The 27262-nt window shown below is 36.3% G+C and overlaps 4 protein-coding genes across 4 annotated transcripts; 1 reads left to right on the plus strand and 3 right to left on the minus strand.

The window, feature by feature from the left end:
- The first annotated feature begins 2982 nt into the window (after nucleotides 1-2982).
- On the plus strand, nucleotides 2983-8135 carry epdl2 (ependymin-like 2). The gene is made up of 6 exons (XM_046868447.1): nucleotides 2983-3133; nucleotides 3685-3719; nucleotides 3827-3961; nucleotides 5019-5205; nucleotides 5287-5374; nucleotides 7901-8135. The coding sequence occupies exons 1-6, from the start codon at nucleotides 3058-3060 to the stop codon at nucleotides 8025-8027; spliced, it is 648 nt and encodes a 215-aa protein (XP_046724403.1). The 5' UTR covers nucleotides 2983-3057; the 3' UTR covers nucleotides 8028-8135.
- Nucleotides 8136-8140: 5 nt separating this feature from the next.
- On the minus strand, nucleotides 8141-15618 carry otub1a (OTU deubiquitinase, ubiquitin aldehyde binding 1a). Its single transcript, XM_046868446.1, has 7 exons — nucleotides 15495-15618; nucleotides 13391-13452; nucleotides 12294-12392; nucleotides 11301-11419; nucleotides 11135-11219; nucleotides 9561-9755; nucleotides 8141-8648 (listed from the first exon to the last, which is right to left on the minus strand). Exons 1-7 carry the CDS (start codon nucleotides 15541-15543, stop codon nucleotides 8451-8453), a joined length of 807 nt encoding a protein of 268 aa, XP_046724402.1. The 5' UTR covers nucleotides 15544-15618; the 3' UTR covers nucleotides 8141-8450.
- A 139-nt stretch (nucleotides 15619-15757) lies between these two features.
- LOC124397996 (cytochrome c oxidase subunit 8B, mitochondrial) lies at nucleotides 15758-18239 on the minus strand. The gene is made up of 2 exons (XM_046867951.1): nucleotides 18034-18239; nucleotides 15758-16085 (listed from the first exon to the last, which is right to left on the minus strand). Exons 1-2 carry the CDS (start codon nucleotides 18151-18153, stop codon nucleotides 15987-15989), a joined length of 219 nt encoding a protein of 72 aa, XP_046723907.1. The 5' UTR covers nucleotides 18154-18239; the 3' UTR covers nucleotides 15758-15986.
- A 1939-nt stretch (nucleotides 18240-20178) lies between these two features.
- On the minus strand, nucleotides 20179-26420 carry slc22a6l (solute carrier family 22 member 6, like). The gene is made up of 11 exons (XM_046867169.1): nucleotides 26385-26420; nucleotides 25830-26280; nucleotides 25643-25746; nucleotides 24893-25047; nucleotides 24093-24261; nucleotides 23772-23895; nucleotides 22737-22852; nucleotides 22412-22626; nucleotides 22176-22284; nucleotides 20935-21138; nucleotides 20179-20547 (listed from the first exon to the last, which is right to left on the minus strand). Exons 2-11 carry the CDS (start codon nucleotides 26211-26213, stop codon nucleotides 20430-20432), a joined length of 1698 nt encoding a protein of 565 aa, XP_046723125.1. The 5' UTR covers nucleotides 26214-26280; nucleotides 26385-26420; the 3' UTR covers nucleotides 20179-20429.
- Nucleotides 26421-27262: the final 842 nt, after the last annotated feature.

A 27262-nucleotide genomic window follows, 5' to 3' on the forward strand; every position in this document is an offset into this window, starting at 1 on the left:
AAAACACAGGTGTCTAAATGAACAATATGACAAAATGGCTGCTGAAGCTGAACTCTAATTACGACTTAACAACATGATGAGGACTCATATAACCAGTATAATAGTAACAAGTTTTATGACAAAGGTTTACTCATAAACCTGAGTGAGAGAGGTGCATAGTGGTGGCATCTGAGGCACGGGAGAGGAACTTGACCTACATATACCTCTCTAATACCGTAAGAATGTTTTGCACATGTTGAAGCGCAGTTCTTCCTGCTGTGCTCCACAGAGGGAGGTATAACTTTTCCTCCGCTATGTCTGCACTACCTAAATAAAATCCACATGCGCCAGCTTTCACGCAGATCCTGATCCCTTTGTCACTGTAAATGTATTTAAATCCTCTAACCTATTAAACTGTCAGCTTAGCACTCAGTTATTCATCCTAAAGCATATTATTATTTTGTAACTACTATGAGTGATTAAGTTACTATAGTTAAATCCTATTCCAGATTTATTCCTTTTTTGCTGTTATAATAATCGCCACTCTTCAGGGAAGGCATTCCATTGGATCTTGGAGATGTGCCTGTGGGAATTTTTGTGTCATTCAGCTATTAGAACATTACTAAGGTCAGGTACTGATGTAGGGTGAGGAGCTCTGGGATGGAATCAGTCCCCATTTCATCCCAAAGGAATTCAGTGGGGTTGAGATCAGGGCTCTTTGTTGGACACTTGAGTTTCTTTTTTACTTCAACCAGACCATTTCTACATGGAGCTGGAACATATTTCTGGCCTTTTAGTTCCAATGAAAGAAAATCTTACTGTTATAGAATACAAATACGTTCTAAATAATGGTGTGCTTCAAAAGTTATGGCAACAGTTTGAGGAAAAAAAAAACACGGGAGTAACGTTTAGGTGTCTACATACTTTTGGACAACAGATGGATACAGATGGATATGATATCAAATGAATATGGATATGTGGTCGAAAATGACAAATTGACCGCACACTTCTTAAGTCAAAACAATATTTCAAGCTCTACACAGATACAGACACTGCTTTACACCCCTAGTATGTAACTCGACTGTGTTTTTTTCTGACTCTGACTTGATCATGGATAGGGTTTGTGGATGATAACAGTGGTAAAAGTCTCAAAAGCTACAATTCTGCATTTGTTTTTGTATCACCAACAAAATCAGGAGTACGAATAACAAGCAGAAATGAATTATATGACAAAAGTACACAGTTGTAAACAGTCATATGACCAGCATTTCCAGTTGAACATTGACCCTGAGATAAAAAAAAAAAAAAAAAGAATAAACCAACATTGCTCACAGTCATGTGAGACTGGATGGGTCATTCCATTTCAGACTTTATCTGGTGCCATCTGTAATTCCTTGCATGCACTTGCCAGTGAGATGCACCATGAGGGGGCACAGAGATATGAGACAACAAACAAATACAAAATAAAACATAAAAATAAAACAGCTATAAAAAGATGCGGCGTGCTTCGACACGAAGTCAACAATAAGGTTTCATTCGGACAGAAATGATTTTGAAGTTATTTTTTGTATCTTTTTATGTCCCCGGAGCTGTTTGTATTTCACTAGTCATCCTTGTTCATATAGGCTGAGAGGTGGGAAGTAACACAATGCAGTGCTACTGTGTTTAAGACTAGTTTTTTTAAATATCTGTATATAAAATTTCTTTTCATTTGGAAAGATCACACAAACAAACTGAAATGCAGCTATTTTCCCAAATCTGTAGCTGCCATCACACCCCCCACGATCTCCTCAGTAAATCCACCAGGACCACCCTTTGCCTCTGCATGTACTACAGTGCATTTGTCTCTGTATACAATGTGCAATATCTCCAAAGGTTTTATATTATGTGCAATACATTTTAGAACACATTAATCAAGTCAATCTATATATCTATTTTACAGTGTACTCTGTTTATTTATTCTAAATTCTACTTTTTTTTTTAGTTTTATGTTTCAAAATCCTTTTTGCTGTCTAAGGGTTTCCAAACTAAAATTCGTTGTATTGTATACAATGACAGTAAAGTACCCTACTTATCACTCTCCACTCCAAAACTACGTCACTACATTTCTCTAGAATCAAATATTTGTAAAGTCCTATTAGCACATCAAGAAGTCTACAGTGGCTAAAATACACTACATTTTATCATGTGACACCAAGAATGAAGCTTACAAACCCATTATTGTGATCAATCCACTTTGTATTTAAAACATATTTTAACATAATATTTTAAAGCTGTTTTTATTGATAGCTAGCTATTAACATTCAGCTAGTTTGTATTGTCAAAAAGATTATAATGCTATTTTATGTTTGAGAGATTGGAAATAAAGGTATATTTATTTCGCTTTAGCTACCTAAAGATTGTTATAATCCCTGGTTCCTTGGTGAAAGAAAGCACTAATTTGCCACCAGTAGCTAAAACCACTGTGCGATCGGCGCCAACTTACATTCCAATAGTTTAAACCTTTGTTCTTCTTTTCAAAAATAAAATTGGAAGAGATAAAATCAAGTCACATGACCTTTATATGTCATGTCACACATTGTTTTATTTTTCACATGTAATTACCCATACTATTCCTCTTCACATGTAGGTCATCAGAGTTTACTTTCTGAGGTGATTTCTCACACGATTCATTTAAACTTGACATGACATGATTTTTTAAATTCTTTTAAATCAATGTTAGATTTTCATTCCCAGGTGTGATTTGTGATTATTTCATTTACATTTTTCTCCCTTTTTTTTTTTTTTTTTTTACATGTAATTCCCACATAATTTACATGTCCACTATTAGGGTACACCATGGTGAAATGCACCTTTATGTGAGTAATATGTGATCATGTGTGGACAATATAATCACAAGTGAAAATAAGAGTCTGAATAAGTTAATCATCAGCTACACTGAACCAGATCAGCAATGTAATCCAGGCTTGGTGAGAATGAAAATGTGGAGTTTACTGGAACGTGAGCTGAGCCTTTCAGTATAAAACCTGTGACCATTGCGTATTTGTGCTGCTGTGCGTCCCGAATCGTCTTGGAATCATGCAGGCTGCTTTAGTGCTTACGATCGTCCTGAGTGTGCTGCTCGGTGCCCTCGCTCAGAAACCACACCACTGTAGTAAGTCCAGCAGAATGATGTTATCTCCGAATCACTGCATTCCAGATTGAGATTTAATCCTAAATAGTAACACTGTGAAAGTCAATGTCATTCTGAGGTTAAGATTTCCAACAATACATTTTAAAACTAGTCCATGTTTAAATAATAATAATGAAAAATCTGTAAACTTGAAACATAAGTTCAAGAACAGTTACTTACAGTAACTAAAATCTGTTACATATCCATTACATAAAATTGCTACAGATAAGAGACTGACCTTTTTTTATTTTTTACTTCTTCTATTCATCTGTAAACATTTTATTTTTATTCTTCGATTTGCAAATCACAGGAAACGGGTTAAAAAAAATTATTAGATCTATAAAAAAAAAGTTAAATCACTCTTTCCTGATGAGCAATCTTCTGCTAAATGATTTACTTGAACACATGGTATAAAGGCTAAAGGTTCTATTACCATGTATTCCCTTTTTAATGTATATTACATAATTTTCATGTCCTGAACTTTACCAAAGAGAGAGATGTCTTACACTGTTTATTGTTTCACCTTCCCACAGAATCCCCACCGTACCTACAGGGAAAGTTATATGTAGTAAGTATGTCTGATGTGTATCAGTTGTATATGGGCAGCTTTACATGTTAATATTCTGTCGTCTTTTTGTAAGAAGCTCCATACTGAACATCATGTCTCCTTCACAGAACTTTCCTGAGGGAAAGACAGTAGTGTATGAGCAGTTCTACTATGACGCTTTGGAGGAGAGGATTCGTGTTGTCGCAGCTGGGAAGGAAGGCGAACATGATGTGTTCATGGATCGACTTCTGCTTTTCAGAGAAGTAAAAAGAAAGATCAGGATATAAAATTTATCAAAGCTACTAGTCATGCTTTTATTATAGATATTAATTTATAATTTTAAATACACCTGATGTATCACAATTGGACAAAAACTACTTAATAAGAGCAACCCATTATGCTGAATGATACTCTATAAATGCACAAAACAGTAGCCTGTAGCATTCACTTACAGTCCACTGCAATAAAAACTTAATTATTGCCATTATCCCTTCAACCAATGACGAGGCAGCAATACAATGTGTAAATTCATGCCAATGCCATATTTTTCAAACGTGAACAACAAACAACAAAAAATGAAAAATGTGTGATCTCTGTGACTGGCTGGTTTGAGTATTTCAGAAAATGCCCTCTAGAGTTTACACAGAATTCAATTCAATAAAATTTTACTTCTATAGTGCTTTTAACAATGGACATTGTCTCAAAGCAGCTTTATAGAATGTAAGAATTATTAAACAAAATTCACTTATATTGAAATGTATGTGTATTAATCCCCATTGAGCAGGCCAGGGGTGACTGTGGCAAGGAAAAACTCCTTCAGATGACATGAGAAAGAAACCAGGCACAAAAGGGAAACCCATCCTCATATGCCAACAAAATCCTCATGAGCACCAACGTGTGTGATTATGAGTAATTTCCTTTCAACAGAATGGTTAAAAATATATATATTGACTGACTGATTGGACAGAAAATATTTGTTGATGAAAGATTAGCGGGGTAATGAGCAGATAATCATCTTAGCATGCATAAAAAACCTTGTGGTGAAACAGCAGAAGACCACATCAGGCTCTATTTCTGTCAAACAAAAAAAACTTAGAATCTGGGCAGGGACTCAAACTAGACAGGTGAAGATTAGTAAAAAATGAATCTGGTCTTTTTCTAGTCTTTAGCTGTCCACCTTTGGCGAGTCTGTGCCCTTGATAGTATCATCTGCATCATATGTTCCTGTTTTTGTGGTCCTCAGGCTTCTGTCAGCTATTTCGAAACTATTTCAAAAATAGCAACTTTAAAAATCCTCCTCTCATGTTGTACTCATTTCAGAAAGTTTACTTCGACATCAGTTACCACAACAAAAGCTGTGTTAAGGGATCTCTCGACGCTGCCTTTATTCCCATCGCGATTCCCTTCGATGCCCAGCACAGGGCCCAAGTTGTCCTAGGAAGTTTGTCTGCTCCTGGGCAGGGCCTGCTGGTCAACAACTGGGTGGGATCAAACGCTGAGATAAAAGGTGAACTCAAAAAACCTTATACTAAACATAACCGTCATTGATCAGCATTAGATTTACTGGTTTTTCATACCTCTTTTGCAGCAAACTACTCCATGACCTTTACAGAGTTTGGCTGTATTCCTGTCGTCACCATCTATAAGATCGATGGCCAGGGCCACTTTCTGTCAAGGTTAGGATTTTTAGAAAAAGGATTTTATACATTTTGTGCACAAAACACTGTCGCTGTCATTGTTGCACATATAAGTACACACAGATTTAACAGCTGGTTTACTGGGATGAAGAGCCAAGCTGTAAAACATGGGGAATGTACAGATGCACAAAATGTGACTGGTTTCCAGCATGAAACTAAAAGCTTGATGTGAATAATCCACAATACGAGTCCGATCCATCAAGGTTAATATGTTTGTATTTTTTCATTCCTAAGAATGAATTGTTCTATTTACAAAAGAAGCACTCAAAAAATTCAGAAATGTGTTCTTTAGTTGGCGTTCATTCATGTTTAAACTTGATTCAATCGCTTCCAGTCATGTAATTGGTGATGATTTACTGCATTGCCATTCCACAAAGAAAAATTCATGTGGAAAAAAAAGCTGTCCAAAAAAAACCCCACTAATTCCATAAATGAACACAAATAACAAAAACCTTTCAATTGGGATGGAATTAATGGCGCACCATTAAAGGAGGAAGAGTTAATGTGTATCCATGCTAGCCATGTTCTGCAAATGCTAACAGATTTGGTGAGGGAATTTTTTTTAACCCTCTGAGATTAACTTTCATGGGTAAAGGTAAATCAGCCATGCTGTTAATGCACTCGAAAATTTAAACTTGATTGGGATTTATACATATTCATATATATATATATATATATATATATATATATATATACACACACATGAGTACAAAGATTTTTGGACATATGTTAACTTTTTAGTTAGACATTAGCAAATTTACACAAAACCTTTCCTACAGACTAAAGGAGTGAAAACAATAAATGTAATGTACTAAAGTAGATAACCAGATAGATAGATAGATAGATAGATAGATAGATAGATAGATAGATAGATAGATAGATAGATAGATAGATAGATAGATAGATAGAATAAAGAATGCAAACTTGATTAACTGAATGCTAGCTGAATTGTGTAGTGACATCTCAGACAACCCAAGTATTATTATTTCTTCTTTGCAATTTGGAATCATGCTGATATTTGATAACGTTCCCTCTCAGCTTCGCTGGCAAAAGTTTGATAGTGGTATTCCACCAGACAGCTATAAAATATGCAAGATAAAAGAGAATTCCAACAAAGCTTTAAAGTTTTTTGTAAGTTTTGAGCCATGTGCAAATCTATATACATAAAACTGTCGTGGTTGATCACTATTTGGGGTTAAGAGGACACGTGTACATGTGCATTTTTTGAGATCTATTATTGCTAAGATGAGACATTTTGTACTCAGAATGCCATAAATAGGTATTTCATTATTCTTCAAAAGGGCCATTAAACATTTATGAGATGTACCTTTTGTAAATCAGATCTAGATGTACTAATGAAAAAAAAGAAAAAGAAAATTGATGATTGCTTAATGGAATTAGGTCAAAATCATGAACCTTGTTGCCCTGAGGACAAGAGTGTGCTTATCCTTTGATGTCGGACTGAGTAATTCAAACAAGCTGTGAGGATTACGGTTAAAATGTTTCCTAATTCTGCATCTTTTTCCTTTCTATTTATTCTAATGTTATATTAGGAGTTGATTACATATTAATGGAAATAAAAGGTGCAATGGTTTATTTAAATCTAATTAAAAGGCATATAAACTAATATCAGTTCTGAATCTTTACTGCAATATTATTAGTATTCGGAAGGCTGTTAATACAGAAGCCTTTAGTCCAAATCCAAAATCCAAATTCAATGTCATTAAAAGTTTGGTATATTACATAATATTAGTAATAATATCAGAATGCATTTCAAATGATTATTTACACTCATTTGTCTTATCATTCTGCTCCATGTTCTGTTTGTGATGAAAATCATACCAGGAATCTGAGAACTGCTACGTGCAACACTATCATTTTACTGTCAGCAAAATACATCATGTGCTTTCAAACTAGACAAACAACAGTAGTGAAACTAAAATATACATGTTTTTTCCATGATGGAATTTTTTTTTTAAACTAGTGAATAGGATGAACTTGGACAACACATCCTGGACATACATGCAAAAGCAATCTGTATTTTTATAGTTTCCGACTCTGGAGAACTAGTTTTATTGCAACTCATGAGAGTTCATTACAAAGAATAACACCACAGAAAAGGCATTCTACAACATCTTTACCATAATCACAAATGGCAGGTGTATACTGTGCTACAGCGTTCAAACAGTTGAATGATCTAAAGAGAAATAGACAGTCCTTAGTAATGCTAATTCCATTAACCAGCATGGATTCTGAGACATTCTTTATATGCTTAGAAGGGAATGCGTGGTTGGATTAAGGAATTTAATGTTGTTGTACTTCACCCATTCATCCGCTAGAGGTCCAATCTTGACTAATGTACTTTTAATATAATAAAGGTATAGTATAAAACACAGACTAATGGGACATTGTGATAAATATGTGACTGTAGTCATTAAATATTTATATCAAACTCTGGCACTAATATATTTGTATGTATAAACATAACTCCTTTACTCTTTTCAGCTTCTTCGACATCGTCACCGGCATGGAGGATCCCTCAGTCTTCATTCCTCCAGATTTTTGTTTCTCCAAAAACTTGGTGGAGCAGAAAGAAGGCAAAGCAACAAACTTCTTCACTGCTTTACTGTAAACGATGTGGTGCATTATACACGTGATTTCCTTCTTTCCTTACCTCGCTGCATCCGCTGCTGTTTAAAATTCTCGTTCAAATAAAATGAACAGAATGATGCTCAAATCATCATGTCTATTGCAAACTGTTTATTCGCACACACTCAGAAACGAAGAACACGAGCTGTATAATAAAACACAGAGAAAATTCCAGCGGTAAGCACGGAATATTTGGAGAAGAGTAGCGTTTGGAGTTATACAAAAAAATAAAAATAAAACAGGAGCTGTACAAAAGTCCAGTGTCTGAAGTCACAGAAATCTGCCTTTGGGGGGCGCTGAGAAAGAGACGGTGAGATTGAGTACTGGACTCCTAATATTCATTTCACAGCTTTGAAGTCGACTCGAAAGATACAGTGCACCGATGTTGGGAGCTGCTGCTGTGCAGCTATTTGTACAATATGTCGTAGTGGCCCGGTCTGTACAGGAGGAAGATTTTGGGTTCTCCATCCTCGGGGAAGATGTGGTGGTTGACTGTGCCTCCCTCCCCACGGTCCATGTACTCCACCAGGATGCACACGCTCAGGGCCTGCGCTAGAGCGATGATGTGGATGTGGTCGCTCTCTTTGGACATGGGCTCCACCTCCTGGTTAACAGAAAGGAAAACATGTTGAATTGGAATTGGTGTAGCTTTTTCTAGATAGATGTCGCAGTTGACGCAACACAATATAATTTTTACCAATATTAATGAAAAAGCTAAATAAATCTATTTATGTGCTTTTAAACCATCAATCTTGATGCTGTGCTTCTATAAGACAAAACTGTACAGAATCATATACGCTTTTACCTCAATACAACTGCAAATGCTTCCAAAGCTACACGTTACACACTGTTACCCTTATAGTAAAATGGTGTTGATTTAGGAAATGTATAAACCATGGGGTGATTTGATGCTAATAATGATGGGAGAGAGTCAGACCACTGTTTAAAGTCTTCTCTGGCACATCCCAAAAATTCTCAATGCTGTTAAGATGTGGACTTCTTAAGGTGGGTTATGGTGTGGTGGCCAATTCATGTGTGAAAATGATGCCTTCTGAACCACTCTTTCTTAATTAGAGCCAGATGCATCATAACTTTGTCATCTTGAACTATGCCCATGGCATAAAAAAATTTAATTGATAAAAAAAAAAAACATGGTCATTCATTAATTCGTTCATTCATTCAGTATATTTGGGAAGTCAGCTGACCTAATTATTTTGCTGAAGACCAACTGAAGCAACCCCAGATCATAACACTGCCCCCACAGGCGAAAGCATGATCAGGTGCATCTACCTCTCTAACCCCGACAGACTGCATTAATATAACTCTTGCAGACAGACCTACTATCAGCCGTTGTTATAGAAAAATTAATGAACACATTCAGAGAAATCGGGATCGATTAAAACGCAATAACACTTGCCTGTCACATTTCCAAATGTAGCTCAGCTATTTCCCAGAAATAGGCCATTTTTGTAATCGAGAAATCCGCAGGGAGATGACGAGACATTAACACACTCACCTGCTGGCAGAATTCTCGCACGGTGCGTCCGCCCTCTATAAAGTACTGGTAGAACTCGTCCTCTCTCTGCAGGTAGCCCGAAGTCACGAGGCGCAGATACACCACCAGGTAGTCGGACACGCTCTGCTCATTGAAGGAGTTGAGCAGCTCTGCCACGGACGGCTGCTTATCACACACCTCGATCAGGTCCATGAACTAGAAGCAGCAAGGGAGGTGGGGAATAAAACACTTTTTGCATGAAGACAGTATCACATTCCAAGTGATTTCCTTAGAGTATCAGGGAAATGACCCAGAATCAAAAACAACCTGCCATGTGTGGTCTCTACAGACCGGGTATGAACATGCCCTGAGAGCATCACAACTAAAATTACAAATTACACCAGTCGGGTTCCGAGGTGCAAAATTAAATGAAACATTAAGTCGAGCTTGAAATGCTAGATCTTGATGCAGATAAGAGCAGAAGACCACATCTGGGTTCACTGCCAGGAGATATCTAAGGTTACAGGGGCCCTGGGCACACTAGAACTCAGAGGTTCATGATACATAACACACTATATATACATATATACATAAAATCCAAATTTCCAAGCAAATGCTTACTTGATAACAGGAAACATGACACAGATCTGTTATTTAGGCCAGATTATAGCCTGAGGCCAGTGTATTAAATAAACCCTGACTATGTTAACATCATCCAGAATCAAGTCTGTGACATTTATAGGCTGTGTTTATATAAGATCTGTTTATGTATCTGAGAGAGGAGGCTTGTGGGTAATCATGACACACAGACAGGTGTGTTAATCCCTAAACTTCCTTAGCAGGTTTTTTTCTAATAGTACTGTCCATTCATATTACACCTGGTCCAGTTTACATATATAGACAAGTTTCTGAGTTTTATTTAAACCTCTTTCACATGACATGCTAAAGAGCCGGTAGGAACATGATATGGCAAATAATTACGTTTTAAATCATGAATTCCTGGTTATGATTCACAAACCACACTTACACAGAAGCATACAGTCAGATAACATCAAAACTTAAAACCAGATGAATAACACAGCACCACTCGTGGTTCCATACACCAATTATGTACTCACAGTTCACGAGTATAATAAAGTGCTGTTTAATAGAAATACATTTGTGCAGAAATAAGAGAGAGAAGGGTCTACCCCCGGGTTTTTCTATCTAATTCATTTATGTTAAAGAGATTAGATTAAATACACAAAAACAAGATATCTACTATTTAGAGTTTAGTGACAAACAGCATCTCTGGTCCAGTACATTGTTTCTTCTCTTAACTGTTTTGCATTATATTTGATATTTTATTTATATGGTACATGAGAACTGAAACGTCATTTCGTTGTACCCTGTGCAATGACAATAAGGAAATCTATCTATGTGAGACTTTCATTCAAGGTTTCACTTTACACCCTCTAGTGGACAAACACGTGCACCTACAATATAAACATGGAGCTGGGTGGCGATGCACCATGTGCACACAAATAAGCTAATGCAGATTTACTCATGGTTTAGCCCTAAAACCATGACTTCGATGCACCTATGTGTTTGCGTACCGTGTTGTGAAAATCTTCGATGGTGAATTCGGTAAAGCCTTGGCTCACAAGGTCCAGTTTACTCTTGGCAGCAATGGCTTTGAACCTGCAAGTACAAACATTTTCCAGTTCAGTAGGTGTACCTAAACTCCTACATTTGCTTATAACGTACTCTCTAAAGAATTACCTGTGAAGCTCTTTACTATCATCCAGCACTGATTCTAAGTAAGCAAAACCAAAGGCTCTGTAGAAGCAGTTTCCGTCTGGCCGCGTCTTCCGTATAAATGAGTACTTCTTCTGTAAATCCTGTAAGTAATATCACACAGGGTACAAGTGTCATCATTCATACAACACAATACCAGTGATTTCATCATAGTATCTGGTCACAGCTTCACATTTTGAACAGGGAGATATTAAATGACATAGTGTATAATTTTGTTATAAGAACTTATAGGGTTAAAGACTGCAATTTCAGCAATATAATAATCATTTCAAAACACACTGTGTGACATGGAGCTAATAAAATTGCTAATGGCATATATGTAGACGTTAACAGACACGGACAGAACATTTTTGCAGATTATCTTTGGTCGCAAGACTGTGACAATGGTCTTTGAACCTCTTTAGAGTATGACTTAGAACCACCATTTAAGAGTCATGACTAGAGTTTGACCGATTTTACCGATAGCTAGGGTGGATCAAAAATACAAAAATCATGGAAATGTGTTCAATTAAATAAATGATAATAAACAAATATAATAGCGTTCTCTGTGCAGCGTGCAGTCTCACGTGTAAAAACAAACAGCACGTGGATTCAGTGAATCGCCTCCAGAGGTCGCTCTCGTAATCACAGCGGACCTCCTCGGTCTCTACAGCAAGAGAAAAAGCAATCCGGATCGTTATGGATTTTTGCTGATAGCTGAAAGTTACAGCTATCAACTATGGGTGTCGATTAATTCGATTCATCGAAAAACGATGAATCATTCGACCTCTAGTCATGACCAAAGAAATCATCACGACTGTGTCTGGTCTTTTTTCTGAGACAGCTCAATATCGTACAGTGGGGGAGGTGAAAAAATCTAATTTTTCAAAAGAGCACAGTATAACACAGTATAATTCACTGTGAAAGAACTGGTGTTTAAAAAAAGAAAGCGATACATGCAGAGCTATAGTATCTTACCCTGATTTTTTGCTGGTAAATCGAGTCATCCTCAGCGTATTCTTTTTTAAGTATGGCTAAATCCTGACGATCTGAGACGAGTGAAATGCTGGTGGCAATCTGGAATTAAACAACAACCAAGTGAGAGCCATATCAGGTAGACTGTCACCGTGTGTTCACATTAGAAAATATAAAATGTTTAATGTGGATGTTGCACAACAACTAACATATTAAAATATTATTGTGGTAGTTTAATTGTAAATAGGCCTATATAGGGTGGCCTGGGGAAACCTGTCAGACACTGCTGTGAAGAAATTCTGGCAAACAGACAAACTTGGTGAAACAGGAAGTATTGGGCAGGATTGGGTTTTTAAATATACTGTAATTTACCAACCAAATAAATATTTTACCAAAAGCTCAAGGAACTTATTTGCTTTATTATGATGATTCGGGTAAAAAGACACCCACTTGAAGATGTCTATATCCTTGTCGTTTATTAGCTACTAAATAATCGCAAATAATCCAAAATAAATAAGACAATGTCTGCGAGGGCCCTGTGCCACAGACAGTAGGAAGCTTTAAATGCAGTTCTTTTTTTTTCCACCTTTGGGCATTATCGGAATTTAAAATGATACAATTTCTTTCCAGCTTTAGAGACATGCAAAAAGAAACTTGTTTGAAAGATTGATAGTTTTATCAGTTTTCAAAATTGTATTGAATAGAAGAAAGAAAATCCGAACGTATAAAGGGTTTCCCCGGGATGCCGCACATATTGTAATTCTACTACAGTGTTGCTGTTCCAAAAATAAGATAGTTCATGCACTAATGTGGCCTCAAAACTGGTTTGAGAAATGGGAATTAAACACGATTGGTCGTATTGGTTCTAGTAGTATAAAAAGAAGACTGAGGACATCAGACACCATACACTCCACATGATTATATTTGATTGTTGGATTTCTGTCTTCAGCACGACAAATTTGCACAAAATTGAAAGAAAATATAATCATAATGTTCATTTGATTTTTGCTTGAAATGAAACTCTGTGTCGGATTGGTATCAGAAATTTTACACAATGTTATGATTAAAAAAAAATGTTAAGACCAGAGAACAGGTATTACCTCTTGCTGAATCCTGTCTTGTTGTGCAATAATAGCTTCGTCATATGCAAGACAATTCAAACCTGTCCGAAAAGAAAAGTTAAACTGAGTATAGATCACTTGGCACATATACAGTCATGGACAGCGATACACAACTTCTTTTATACCTGTCTGTCAACGTATAGGGACCAGAGATTTTCGAACGATGGACTCTGAGAAGAAACTCTGGTGCTAAACACCAAAGGTTTAGCAAACAGGTTTATTATTCTTTTTGCCATTCCTTAACCCAATAGATAAATGGCGATGTAGAAAGAAGTATTAATTTTATTGAGCTTGGTGTGAATAGAGAGATAATATGCATGCCTTCATTGATGAGTGTTTGTTAGTAAAAATGTAAACCAGCTAACATTACAATCACAAGATTATAATGTACACCGTTATATAAGATCTTCCCTAAGCTACAAAATTGTAATTACACAGTTGTAAAGAATGTCTCTATGCTATAGCATTACAGCTTCACTGGAACTAAAAGGCCTGAACCTGTTTCAGCATGACAATGTCCTGTACATAAGGAGAGCTCCATAAAGACATATGGCAAGGCTGGAGTGGAAGAACTTAAGTGTCCTGCAAAGAGCTTCAATTCCTTTAATCCAGTGGAACACCTTCCTAGAAGAACGAGGGTCATAACAGCAAACTAAATATGGAATAGGAGAGTCGAATAGCAGATTTGTATGTTTTATTTATAATTCAGATTCATGGCATTTGGAAGAGGTCTTTATCCAGATCGACTTACAATAGTGGCATCTTGGTGGTGCTGGTCTTCCAATTAGAAGTCCAACATTCTAACCACTGAGTTACCATTTCCTTTTATGTGTTATACAGTGAGGTGTTCAAATACTTTTGGCTTCTAAATTATAGATTTAAACAAGTAGTGTGTCTATGTGGCAAATGTAATTCCACGATAAAGCTGGGGATTACTGTATACACTGTATTGCCAAAAGTATTGGGTCACCTAAATTTTCCTGCTCCATGTGTTTTGTTTTTTTCCAAACTGTTACCACAAAGCTGGAGCCACTCAACTGGATAGGATGTCTGTTTTTGTGCTATAATTAAATTTTGCATTCACTTGAACTGGGAAACCCAAACCTGTTCCAGCATGGCAATGCCCCTGTGCATAAAGTGATCTCCTTGAAGATATGGTTCACATGCTTTGGAGAGGAAGATCTTAAATGGCCTGATATAGAGCTGTGATCTCATCCCTACTGAACACCTTTGGGGTGAATTAAAACACTGATTGCATTCCAGACCTCCTCACCTTCATCAGTACCTGCGTTTCATAATAGCCTTGTGGCTGATATCCATAAGCACACTCCAAAATCTGGTGAAACATCTTCCCAGAAGAGTGGAGGAATAAGAAGAGCATTTTGGGACTAAATGTGGAATGCAATGCTCAAAAATTACTTATGACCAGGTGACCCCATACTTTTGGCAATATAGTATATTATATAAAGAACATTTAACACTGTTTTTCCTTCAAGCACTGCATTATATTTTTGGCTCCAGACAACCTGGACATCATAAAAACAAAAGCTGTAATAGTCGCACTTTCACAGTTAAAGTACAGGTGGTTACAACAACATTTTGCTTCTTTATCTGTGCATCTCCGTGTTTTCCTTGCACGAACACACACTTAGAGAAGAGCTATTCAGTAATGTATAAGAGGAGTGTGTAAGGGCAGTGCAAACCACTCAGATGTGCAGGTCAGAGTTTACCAGGACCTGAGCCCTAGACAAAGAAGCGCTTATACTCCGCAAAGGAACACTGAGGTGAAACCTCTCAGGCAGCGGGGAACATTTCATTATTTGGTTCTCGGTTAAACTGCAGAAACAGACACATGTACAGACAGGACTGGTATTTTCTAACTATGACGGATATTTACATTCTGATTAAAGATCTCAATTTGGCAGCTAGGTTGCTATCGTTTTCGCCTGTTAGCATCGAGTTCTCCTCAGCAGCTCAAAGCTGAAATTAATTCTGCATAAATAATGCCACGAAAATGAGCATTGCATCTTATAAAAGCTTATTTCAAACCGGCAACTTGCTCATGCCTTGTGAAATTTCTCACCATCGAGTTCCTTTTGAGACATCCCTTCTTGTTGTTCGTCGTCCGCCATGTTTCTTGGAATTGCTTCCTGTCACGTGATCAGAACCCACGCTTCCGGATCGCAGCGTGTGTTCCGCCTATTTACTACCGAGTTAAGGCGTGCAAACCAGTCACCAGAACCAAAATCAAATCCAGAACATAGCTGGATTTATTTAAATATATACACAGTGTCCGAAAAATAAAGAACTTGCATTTCTGCACCAATTTAAGAAACAGCAACCACCTCAGAATTTAAATAACATGTTTATTTTTAAGTAACAACATCCACAAGATCCCCAATTATTACAAGTCACTGGGCAGCAGTCATTCATTCATTGATTTGATATTTTAGAGACTGGTGTGAATGAGAGAAGGCAGACTGCCTGTTAAAGAAGGGAACATTGAAGGTGGTCAGACAGCGGTTCCTGTGGTCCCAATACAGGTTTAAAGGCATGATCCCAGCAGACTTCTTTTTCAGGCATCCTTCTTCTTGTAGCTCTCAAGGTTAGCCAAGACCCAACCGGATGGAACCAGGATAGCCAGAGCAAACAGGGTGAGACCAATTGTTGTCTCCTGCAAAAAGGACAAATGCACAATCAGTCTATGGACAGTAGGAGGACATCTCAGCCCAAAACAAGTTAGGCCCTCTTAGGTCAGTGATGTACAAAAAATGTGCAGGCAGTGTTACATTCTCTTTAAAAGAAAAAACCTAGATCATAGTTTCTCAACTCCAGCCCTGTGCACATGGTTAAAAAAAAAAGTGAGGTGGGAGAAAATTGTTTAAATAAAAAATTTATTAAACACAAGCCTCTCCAATCAGTGCACTGTTTACCACAATTTCTTGCACTGTCCATACCTGTAGCCTAAACTACAGCTGGTTAAATACAACAATAAAGTCCTAATAATTTACATGCATTCTCCCTAGTTAAGTGTAGGTGGGCTTTAGTTTTTTTGACGTTGGCTCTGGCTGGACGCCATCAGCTGGAAAGAGAATCCAATCGCAAATGAGCTATTTGCAGCACAATCGGCCCATGCTGATTAACTAAAAAAAATGACAAATCAACCCGATTATTTGGTCAACATCTATAAACTATTACCAATGCTACAGTTATGATATTCACCTTTATATTAAACAAACCCAGAAATATTGATTCAGCATCCTAAATTTACCAAAGAAATTTAATGCAACAATTCATGGCAGATGATCTGCAATAATCAATTGCAATTACAAACACAGGAACGAGCAGATTCTAACCATGAGTAAAGTCTATGATGGGAGGTTCCTGCATGGAAACATTTACCTAACTTTAAATGGTGAGTCTCAGAAATCAGCAATTGTTACATCAGTAAACCTTGTTCAATTGTGCTTTAACAAAGATACAACTGAGGTAAAAGACTTCATAGCTGTTAGACAAGTAATAACAGGAACTAACTATCGAGGTATGCAGGATATTTATTTATTTATATATATATATATATATATATATATATATATATATATATATATATATATATATATATACACACACACACATACATACACACACACACACACAGTGCAAAATAAAGTGTATTTCTGGTACAGTGTGCAGCCACAGTGACACTGTGCTAACTCTAGTTTCTTTTATATATAAAAGAAAGTGCAAAAGGGAGACTAAAACTTGCGGTCCGCCACTTAATACGCTCCTCAGGGAACTTAGACTGTAAATATGTTCCACACGTACAAAGAAAAGCCCGAACCGAAAGCCCTGTACAGAAAGATTTTATATAAATATTATTTATATACATCATGTCAACTAGTACTATTTTGCTTAATTTTTTTATTATATAATTCTATATAATTATATTAATATTACATATATTATAACACATGCAACAAATGCTTGTCAATATAGTTAACAAGCCTTTCTTGCTTAGATCTAAATGATCATTATATACGATTTTTTTTTAATCATTCCAAACTTGTTTGCATGTTTAGGCTTCTTATTTCAGTAAATTAATGTTTCTAGAACAAACTTTGCGCTAACAGACCACAGAAACAAAGATAAACGTTAACTGAAGATGAATAAATGGACAGGAAAGTGCGATATTTTTTAATTACAAACTGATAAATAATTAACTTCCTTCATTAAGGGTATTTTCAGATAGACAGCCAAGTAATAAAAGCGTCACCTGGAACGAACACTTTTATATGTAGACTTTAATAAAGATGTAAGTTTCGACAGAACCTCCTGCAGTGACTGAGTGACCTCTTCAGTGTAACTCGGTATCGAAGCCAGTGAGCAGTCTAACAAACCTACTTCCATACCACGAAAATATATATAAAATACAACATTCTGGCCTGTAGATGCGACACATTCCTAATATAATGACTACTTTTACATATGTTTGACATCTTTTTTCGCCTCACATGCGAGCTAGTCAGCTAGCTTCACCCTGCCATCTGAAGGTTAAGCTAGCATCTACCGCGCTAGGATGAAGGCCCGGAGCCTGGTACAACACCACCCTACTGAAGACTTACAGCCGGTCCGTGTACGTCCTTTGCGGGTTTGGATGTAATGTTAGCCCGCTGGGTGATGGCTGTTCCCCGCAGAACCGGGGCCGAGCGGATTCGAGCGAGTCCTTTGAGCAGAGCGGACATGGTGCAGATTGAGTGCTAATGCTAAAGCTTCAGCTGAGGAGATTTGGAGGAAGTGAAAGGAGCAATGGATTCTGGGAGTTTTCCTCGAGCGCACGGGTTTATGGGAGATGTATGACCAGTTCACAGACACTAGTGGTGGAAGAGCGAATCATTTATGTGACTTGGATATTTTAATCTGATTCATCAAAATGAATCTCTTTTTTTTTTAGTCACTACGTTCCTTTGATTAGAAATAAAATTAGATGTTACATTTTCAGTAATCAGATTCCCCCAACACATCTACATACACAAACTTTGACTATGGTTCCAATATTGGATATATGACAGCTTAGGACAAATAATGATGAACAATAACAGAGTAGATTCACCTCTCATATCTTCTGGCCCATGTGATCACATTTTGTCACATTCACATTTGCGGCATTTAGCAGACGTCCTTGTCCAGAGCAACGTACAAAAATGCATTGAGTCTCCGTCAATTAATAAATTACACTGTTACGCTAGATTACAAACTTAAGATAAATCCGCCTAAAACTCTGTTGAGATGTTATTTTAAGTGTTTGAGGAAAAGGAAGATCTTCACCCGTCGCTTGAAGATAGACTGGGGCTCCGCTGTTTGGACATCTAGATGAAGTTCATTCCACCACCTCGGTGCCAGAACAGAGAAGAGCCTTGAAGTATACTTACCTCTTACCCTAAGAGAAGGTGGTACAGTGTGAGATGTTATGAGATCTCTGAGGTATAAGGGTGCTGGTCCATTTTTGGCCTTGTAGGCAAGCATCAGTGTTTTGAATCTGAACACCAGAGGTGGCAAAAATACACATCCTTTATTTAAGTAGAAGTACAGATACTCATGTTTTAAAATACTCTTGTAAAAGTTAAAGTACTGACTACACTTTTTACTCAAGTTAAGGTATAGAAGTTTTAGCTCTGACATGTACTTAAGTAAAAAGTAGTCATTACTTACTACCTTACCCTAACCCACATCATATTAATATTAGGGCTGTCAAGTCGAGTGTTAACTCATAACTAATCGCAACGTAAACATACATTCTTATCTGTTTTAAATGTACCCTAAATGAATACTCTAATAAAAATGGGCATGAACAAATATTGATACTTTACGCAAATGTATGCTTATTATTCGTGAATCCAAACTCAACATAGAGCATGAAGACAAAATATTCTTGTAAATGTTTTAAAGTAATTTCCATACTGCAGAAATATACATAAAATACAACCTTTTGGCCTGTGTTTGTGGCTGATTCCTAATATACTTACTACATTTATATCATTTTCAACCCCTTTTTTTACCTCACATGTGAGCTAGTCAGCTAGCTTCACCCTGCCATCTGTAGGCATCTACTAGCATCTACCACACTAGCTGGGAAGACCTGGAGCCTGGCATAACAACAGGATTTTTAAAAAAGATTTGAATCCCCCCTTTAGCACACAAAAACATCCTGTACAATTGTATAGTTTTGTAGCAACAATTTGTGGAAGGTTCACATGAGTGTCATAGTTTGGTGTCTACATGTCTTTAGGAATTAGGAATTTAGTGTAATTTTATGCATTTATTATTATGGTCAATGTTGTAGAACATCTGTGAAAGGAGTTATTCTCTTGTCACATTGCAGAGAGGCTACAAAGTATTGCCACTGTTTTCTCCCTGATTGTTACAAAGCACTGACTGACTTACTGGATAGCAAACTAAGCAAATTAAGAGTACTTACACTTGACACTTTTGGAAAACTTCCGGTTTATTAAAATGCTCTCACATTGGAGACTCCTTCCATAAATATTGTCAAATGAGTTTAAAAATGAGTTTTCAAATTTTAAATGAGTATGAGTTTATTTATATGAGATTTATTTTATTGTCATTTACAATAGATTGTAAATGTAAATGCTCTAACAAATATATTACCTCTGAAACAAGCATTACATGTGTGCATGAATATAAACCTGTAGTCAATGATATTATTAAAAATGAACACTGTGTGACAAGTCAGATTCCGTACTCCAGTATAAAGACTAATATTGTTTAATCTATAAAGTGTGGTATTTCCTGTATTGTACATCCACAAACAAGAATAGTTCCATATATAAAACACTTGCACTCAAAATAATCTATTTTAATCAATTCCTTGACATTAGAGGATTCAATGGATTGCAATACATTTACTGTGAATAAACTAAAAAAAAAGTCACCTGGGTTACATTCTACTTACAAAAACAACCTTCATTAAAAAAGTAACTTTCTACTCTGTTAACCCAGTCTATATGTTCACTTTCTTGTATTCTGCTGCACACTCCTTTAGTGGTATACTGATCTGGTCATTCAGGGTTACTTCCTCGCTCTTGGTGGAGTTTTTAGGCTTTCTCCACTTGAAACCTCTGTAGTAATGAAAAAAAGAAGAGGAAATTAGCTTTTTACCTGAAATTCTTTCTTAGTTAACCCAGTAGACAGGCTAAAAAATAAATATTATATTCTCTATAATTAAAAATTAAGTATACATTTGATATAATGTGTTATATTCTTTATTTTTGTGTATATTTATATATTTTGAAATATCATTTTTTTTTTTTGGTGACAACAATTAAACAACTTTTTCTTTCTATCAGCTGGTACTACATTCTGTCAGCAATAAGTAATGATAAAAAAGAGCAACTTTATAATTCGAAAACTTAAATTCCACCATTTTTTCCATTAAAGTGAAATCAAATTTAAAATCAACCTGTAAAAATCTAATTTTAAAGACAAACCAGGCTCTCCAGACTTACCTATCCTCAGCATCTTGTATAGTATCAGGAAGTGCTGTATTTAGCGTCTCCGGAAGGAAGTATGCAAAAACTCCACTTACGATAGGAGCTGTTCCATAAATTAAACCAGGCAGCCAGGCATATGCATCAGAAAGTAGAAGGATCAAAGGAGCCACCATTGCCCCAAGACGAGCCGTCATGGACACCCATCCCATGCCGTTCTGCCTGTGGAAAATATTTTTTTTAATATGAGAAGCTATGATGACCAAATTCAAATTGTAGAAAACTTGTGTTTTTTAATTAGGAAAATATGACTTTGGCAGGCCTTGGTTGTTCATGCAAGATTGACTGCTAATTTCCTGGAATTTTTACACACAACAGTCTGCACAGTTAATGCAGAATGGCGTGGAAAACCACCAGAAGATCCATTGAGTGTTAGTTCCGTGGGCAATAATGTCATGTTGATGACAGAGATCATAGAGAAATAGGAAGAGTGCTTTAAGCGACATAATGGCTATGGTGACTGAAATAACCAACTGCCAGATTCTTAGAACACATTATATATCAAGGCAGATGGGCTACAACAACAAAAGACCACATCAGGTTACATTCCGGGAAATCGTTGGAAGTTGGAAAGACATTTGGTGACTCCTGTACTTAGATAAAAGAACTGGAACCCAGTGTGGCCTTCCATTGTTGTAGTCTATCTGCTTCAAGGCTTGGTGTATTGTGCCTTCTGTATTGATTTTCTGCTTGACATGGCTGTAACTAGTAGTTATTCGAGTTAAGCCACTCGTCTGGCCAGGTACTTTTGATGTCTCCCATTTCTTCTGTTAAATAAATTATGCTCACTGAAGTTGTAAAGTATGAAATTAATACATTCTGCTCTGCAGCTTGTAAAATACTTAAAACACGACCATCTGGCACAAATCAAGCCATGGTTCATTCTCTCAGATCACATTTTTGATGTAAACATGAAACTCAGTTCTTAAATTGTATCTGCATGATTTTATGTATTGTTCTGCCACCAGATGGTAAACTGATTTACATTAGTAAGATAAAGTATAGTAGAAAAGTATATGTGAAAATATATGTATTATTATTAATACTATTATCATTATTATTATTTTTTTATTCTTATTGAATGTTGTTGATCACTGCACTCCACACTGCCCACTTCCAACTTCTTTTTGATACCCTACTGTATATAAGAAGTGGTTTTTGTGTAAAAGAAAGATGCTTAGAATTAACTGTGGGATTACCGGATCACTGTGGGATATAGTTCTCCTGAGTAGAGGTAACAGCAGTTGAAGGCAGCAGCTAGACAACCTTTCCCCAATACTGCCAAGGAGGTACGCAATGTCTGCAGCTCTGTACAGGTACAAGAAGAGCAGAGAAAAGCATTATAGCCCAAAGTGCAACATCCCTTTTTATGCCATAGCACTTTTATACATCCCAGAATAGCAATAACATTAAACTAACAATGGTATATGCTTACCATAAGGTACAAGCAGATTGACGAGAATGGTAGTACCAGCCAGTATAAGTGATGCGCACTGGGACAGCCTACGTCCAATAAAACTCATTGATACTGTGACGATTATTTTAGCTGGAATGTCTACTGCACCAAAGATCACCTGAATCAAATATATGTCCACGCCAAATTTCTGTAAATCCATCGACAGGCCATAGTAGGAAAAACTTGTCGAGAACCTAGAGGAACAAGACATGAAATGTAAGCAAGAATTATTATTTATGTTCTAATTTTTACAAATTGCATATCTATAATGGTAATGGTATCTAAATAACATCCAGCGACTGACCACACTGCACTGAGACACACAGTAATGATTCTCATGGTGCGTGTCCGCACAAGATCCACAGCACTGTGATTGACCTTTGAGCAAGACATCTCCTTCTTCATGGATTCCTGTAGCATCTACATTAATATAAAGCAAAGATTTCGAAAAATCTTAAATAAAATCACTTTTCTATCGCTTAGTGAGAATGAAAAAGTAAGGTTACAGCAGCCTACTTTGGTCTGCTGTCTCTGATTATTCTTCTGAAAAAAAAGGACCCAGTAATTTCTTATATGTCTCCTGTAGACATGTAGCAAAGGTTTTAACAAAGTCATAGACTGTTTTCAGATCTGCCAAGTTAATAAAATATGTATATTCAAGTATATACTATATACTACTATATAGTAGTATATAGTATATATATAAGTATATAGTACTATACTATTTAAGTAAGTGTCAAGTCACATATACTGTAGACCATGTATTTATTACTATACTATACTATACTATACTATACTAAATGTATATTTGTAGAGTATATTTTTGATACTATAATAATATTTAATTATATTGTGTAATTTTGATATGCTAATACATGTATAAAGTACACTGTACATGGTAACCCTAAGGAAGTACGCTAGGGGCTAAGTGTTCTATATTCCAACTATTATTTAAACTGTATATATATATATATATATATATATATATATATATATATATATATATATATATATATATATATATATATATATATATATATATATATATATATATATATTATACAATGATAAGAATGCACTTTTAAGTAACATTTTCTTTGTAAAGTATTTTCCTTGTGAATAGATGATTGTGTTCAAATCTTGCTGTTGCCTTCTCACTGTTTTTAATTATTTAATCTCAAAATGTCTCTGTTATGTCTGCGTCGACTTACATTTTTGACAAAGATCATACCTAAATAAAAACACAGGTGAGAATCTCCATAATAATTACCAAAGTACCAATCAAAAATATTTAAACAAAGAAATGTTCGCCTAGCATGGCTGCTTTGTCTCCTATTACCTCCAAGTTAATTTTGTCACCCTCAGCCCGCCGGCCATTAATCCGAGCTACATATTTGAGGTTTTTTACTGCCTTCTCTGGCTTATTGGTAAGAACTAGCCATCTTGCAGATTCCAAGAACCACCTGTGTAAGAAATAATAGACATACAGGTATAAAATAAAGTGGTGAAAAAAAATGAATAATGTAGAGATGTTTTTGAGAGTTTTTTTTTTTTTTTTTTGGAGTAAAGGTGTAAAGATGTTCCTACACCACATTAAGTGTTATTTCCGATATCTTAATATGTCACATTTAGGAGCATTATATGGACATTTACTACTTACCAAGAGTACAGGAAAAAAACATAGAAAGGTAGAGAGACAGCCAGAGTGAGCCACCGCCAATCCCGAATGCTGTAAGCAACCCCTGCCAGAATCAGCTGCCCAGTGGTGTAACAGTAGCCCGTAGCTGTACCTGTAACAGTCCGTATGCGAGTGGGGATCCATTCCACAACTACACAAGAAGGACAGAGAAACGAGCACATAGCTTTATTACCTTTCACATATTTTTTTAACCACTGAATACATATTCAGAACAACTTTAAGGTCTCCAAAATAAGTGTTAAATCAGGAACAAAATATTTTTTTAAATGTACTTTGATGTCCTTCGCTTGTGATAAAACAAACAATCCTAGATGTTTAAAAAAAAAAAATTCAAATAGTTTTTAACACTTCAGTGTATTTTAGTGTTTTAGTTTTATTACTTATTTTACTCATCACTTAACATATCAAGAAAACATAAATTATGGATTGTGGTATGTATCAGCATGGCTGCCTTATTTGAGAAAATTTACGTATATGAATTTCTAACTCAGATTTACAATCTTGGGGTCTTGACTCCATATTGCATCTATTTTCTAAACATCATCCAGCCACCCACGTTTTAATAGCCTATGCCAAGGTCTCGAATTTATTGCATTTCATTACAGATGAATGATTTCAACTGTTTTATTGTTGATGTAAACATGTTCTTTATGTCCCGTCTCACCTAAAAAAAAAAAACCTTGTTAATTAGCCATGCGTGAAAAGGGTTGTGAATGTGTGTGAGTGTATGTGTGTGTATATGTGTGCATGCGTGTCCTTACTGAGAGAAAAGGAATTAAGGATTATTCCAGACAAGGCCATGCCACAGAAGAAGCGGAACAGACAGAAGAGGGAGAAAGTTGATGCAAAGGCAGCGCATGTCCCTGAAACTGCTATAAGCAGGTTAGAGATCAGGAGCAAAATACGCCTGCCAAACCTGACAAGGGAGATAGTTCAGTTTTTTGTACAGTGATAGCTAAAGCTTTGATTTGAAAATACACTCTGGCATGTCTGTGACATTCCCAATATTTCTTCATTTTAATAATGGAGGAAAGGTAAAAAAAATAAAGTATAACATTTGTATATAGTAAGTATGTATATAGTTAATATATGAATTTTATTAATTTCTTCATCCTTTCATTCCGTTATTTTCAGTGTCTGCTATATTCTGGTAAAAGTTGTTATTATTACGATTGTAAATGATCAGAAATCAGTAACCTAACACTAATATACTGTATGGAAACCAATTTTCACCCAAAAAGAATCACCATTATAATTTTATAAGTTGATAAATCAGTTGTCAACAGACAATAATTAATTATTCATCTACATCAGTAAATGTGTAAACCAATGGGGAAAAAAAATTATACAGTATATACACTATATGTAGATATATATGCATTGACAAATTTGTTCTTTCTATAATTAATATATTCCTATGAATAATTATTTGTCCATTAACTGTTTAATCATTTAATCAATAATGATGTAATCATCACATCGCAAGCATTTACACATACAGTATTCCTTACTTGTCAGAAAGTCCCCCAAAGATTATTGCACCTACAAGCACCCCTCCCATGTAAATAGTTTGCCCCATTTGCTTCAAAGATCTCAAATCACACACCAAATCCCACTGTAAGAGAAGAAAAAATAACATCACTCATTGCTCTATTGATTTAATATGATTATAAATGTTCTAGAAACAGAGCCTAGTACTTCTGTAATAATAGTTGAGCTCATGTCAGTCTTGTTATAACTCCATCCATCAACACATCCCTCCATCTCAATGTCTGTTTTTTCCTGGTCCATAGAGCTGTTCTGGCCCAAAAGGTCCCACTTTGGTTCGACATAGCGCCTACAGCGCTCCAGTTTACCCTGTCTATCCAGGGGCACACTAAGGAGCAGGATCTCAGCTGGACCCATTGCATGATCTGACAGGTTGGCATGGGCAGTGCAGTGGTGTGGAGGCACCGCTGCTACGAAGTTCTGCAACAGGTTGTGGCTTGCCAACATGAAAATAGGCATGGAAAGCAGCATGACATGGGCCAACTGGAAACGGCCTATGCTGCCAACCTGCTCCAGCAGGTCTGCAAACACCATGGTTTACCACGAAAGTATACCTTTGTGATCTAACAGATAGTCTGGATGTCTGTCCTCAGGGTATAATCTACGAAAGCAAGGAGACAAGGCTAATCAGTTAAAAAAGTAAAAATAATGTTAACATACCTATATTGGTGTTGTGCTGATTCCATGAATCCTTACTAGCCTTACATTGTTAAGCTTCTTCCCTCTTTGTCAACGGATTTCCAAGACGTTTTAGTGTACCAAACGTTCAGAGCGACTCCTTTCTACAAGATAATGAAATTCCCTCCAGACAAAGTCTCCAGCAGGTTGTAAAGTTGGAGTTGCACAATCAGCTTTGAAATACCTCTGTTTTTTTTCCTCAAGAAATCCCAAATAATCTAACACTGAATTTGGAACTCCACTAAACTCATTGTGGGCATAGAAACTTTTTCTGTGACACAGAAGAATGCAAGCTCTTAATCCAGCTGGCATTAGGAATACAAAATCATTATCTGCCAAATATTTAGGCTCCTTAAGAGTCTGCAGCCAACTTGGTATGGTTTCCTTGCTGCCAGTTGTTTTTTAAGAATTACTGCAATGAGTTGATCGCGTGGTACAGTAAGGGTCAAAAAGGCAGCATGTTTGATTTTAATATGAATAAAATGTTTCTGGTAGAAAAGTAACTAGTGCTCTGTCTGCAGTAGAGTTTACATTCAAAGTCCGCTCCTCTGCTCCTGATGGTTCTTCACTTCACCAACAACAGAGTGTGCAGTGACTCAGCACATGTTCTGTGAAAAGTGTGCCTCAAAGTTTGCTAATGACCAACAAGACAAAAGACCAGATTGCTGGAAACACATTTACTAAAAGGATGTCAGACTTAATAAGCAACAATGTAAGCTAAAAAGTTATTGATGAAAGAATATATAATTGTTTACTTGTTATAATGTCAGTAAAGTAGATGACACAGCAAACATCAGTGATTGTACTTTTGTCCATCTATTGTTTTGTTCTTATAGGTTACTTTAGCATTATTGCAAATGCAAACTTCTACACTTACAAGAAAACATTAACTTTTACTCCTTTCC

Source organism: Silurus meridionalis, chromosome 15, assembly GCF_014805685.1.
Source record: "Silurus meridionalis isolate SWU-2019-XX chromosome 15, ASM1480568v1, whole genome shotgun sequence".
Taxonomy (NCBI): Eukaryota; Metazoa; Chordata; class Actinopteri; order Siluriformes; family Siluridae; genus Silurus; species Silurus meridionalis.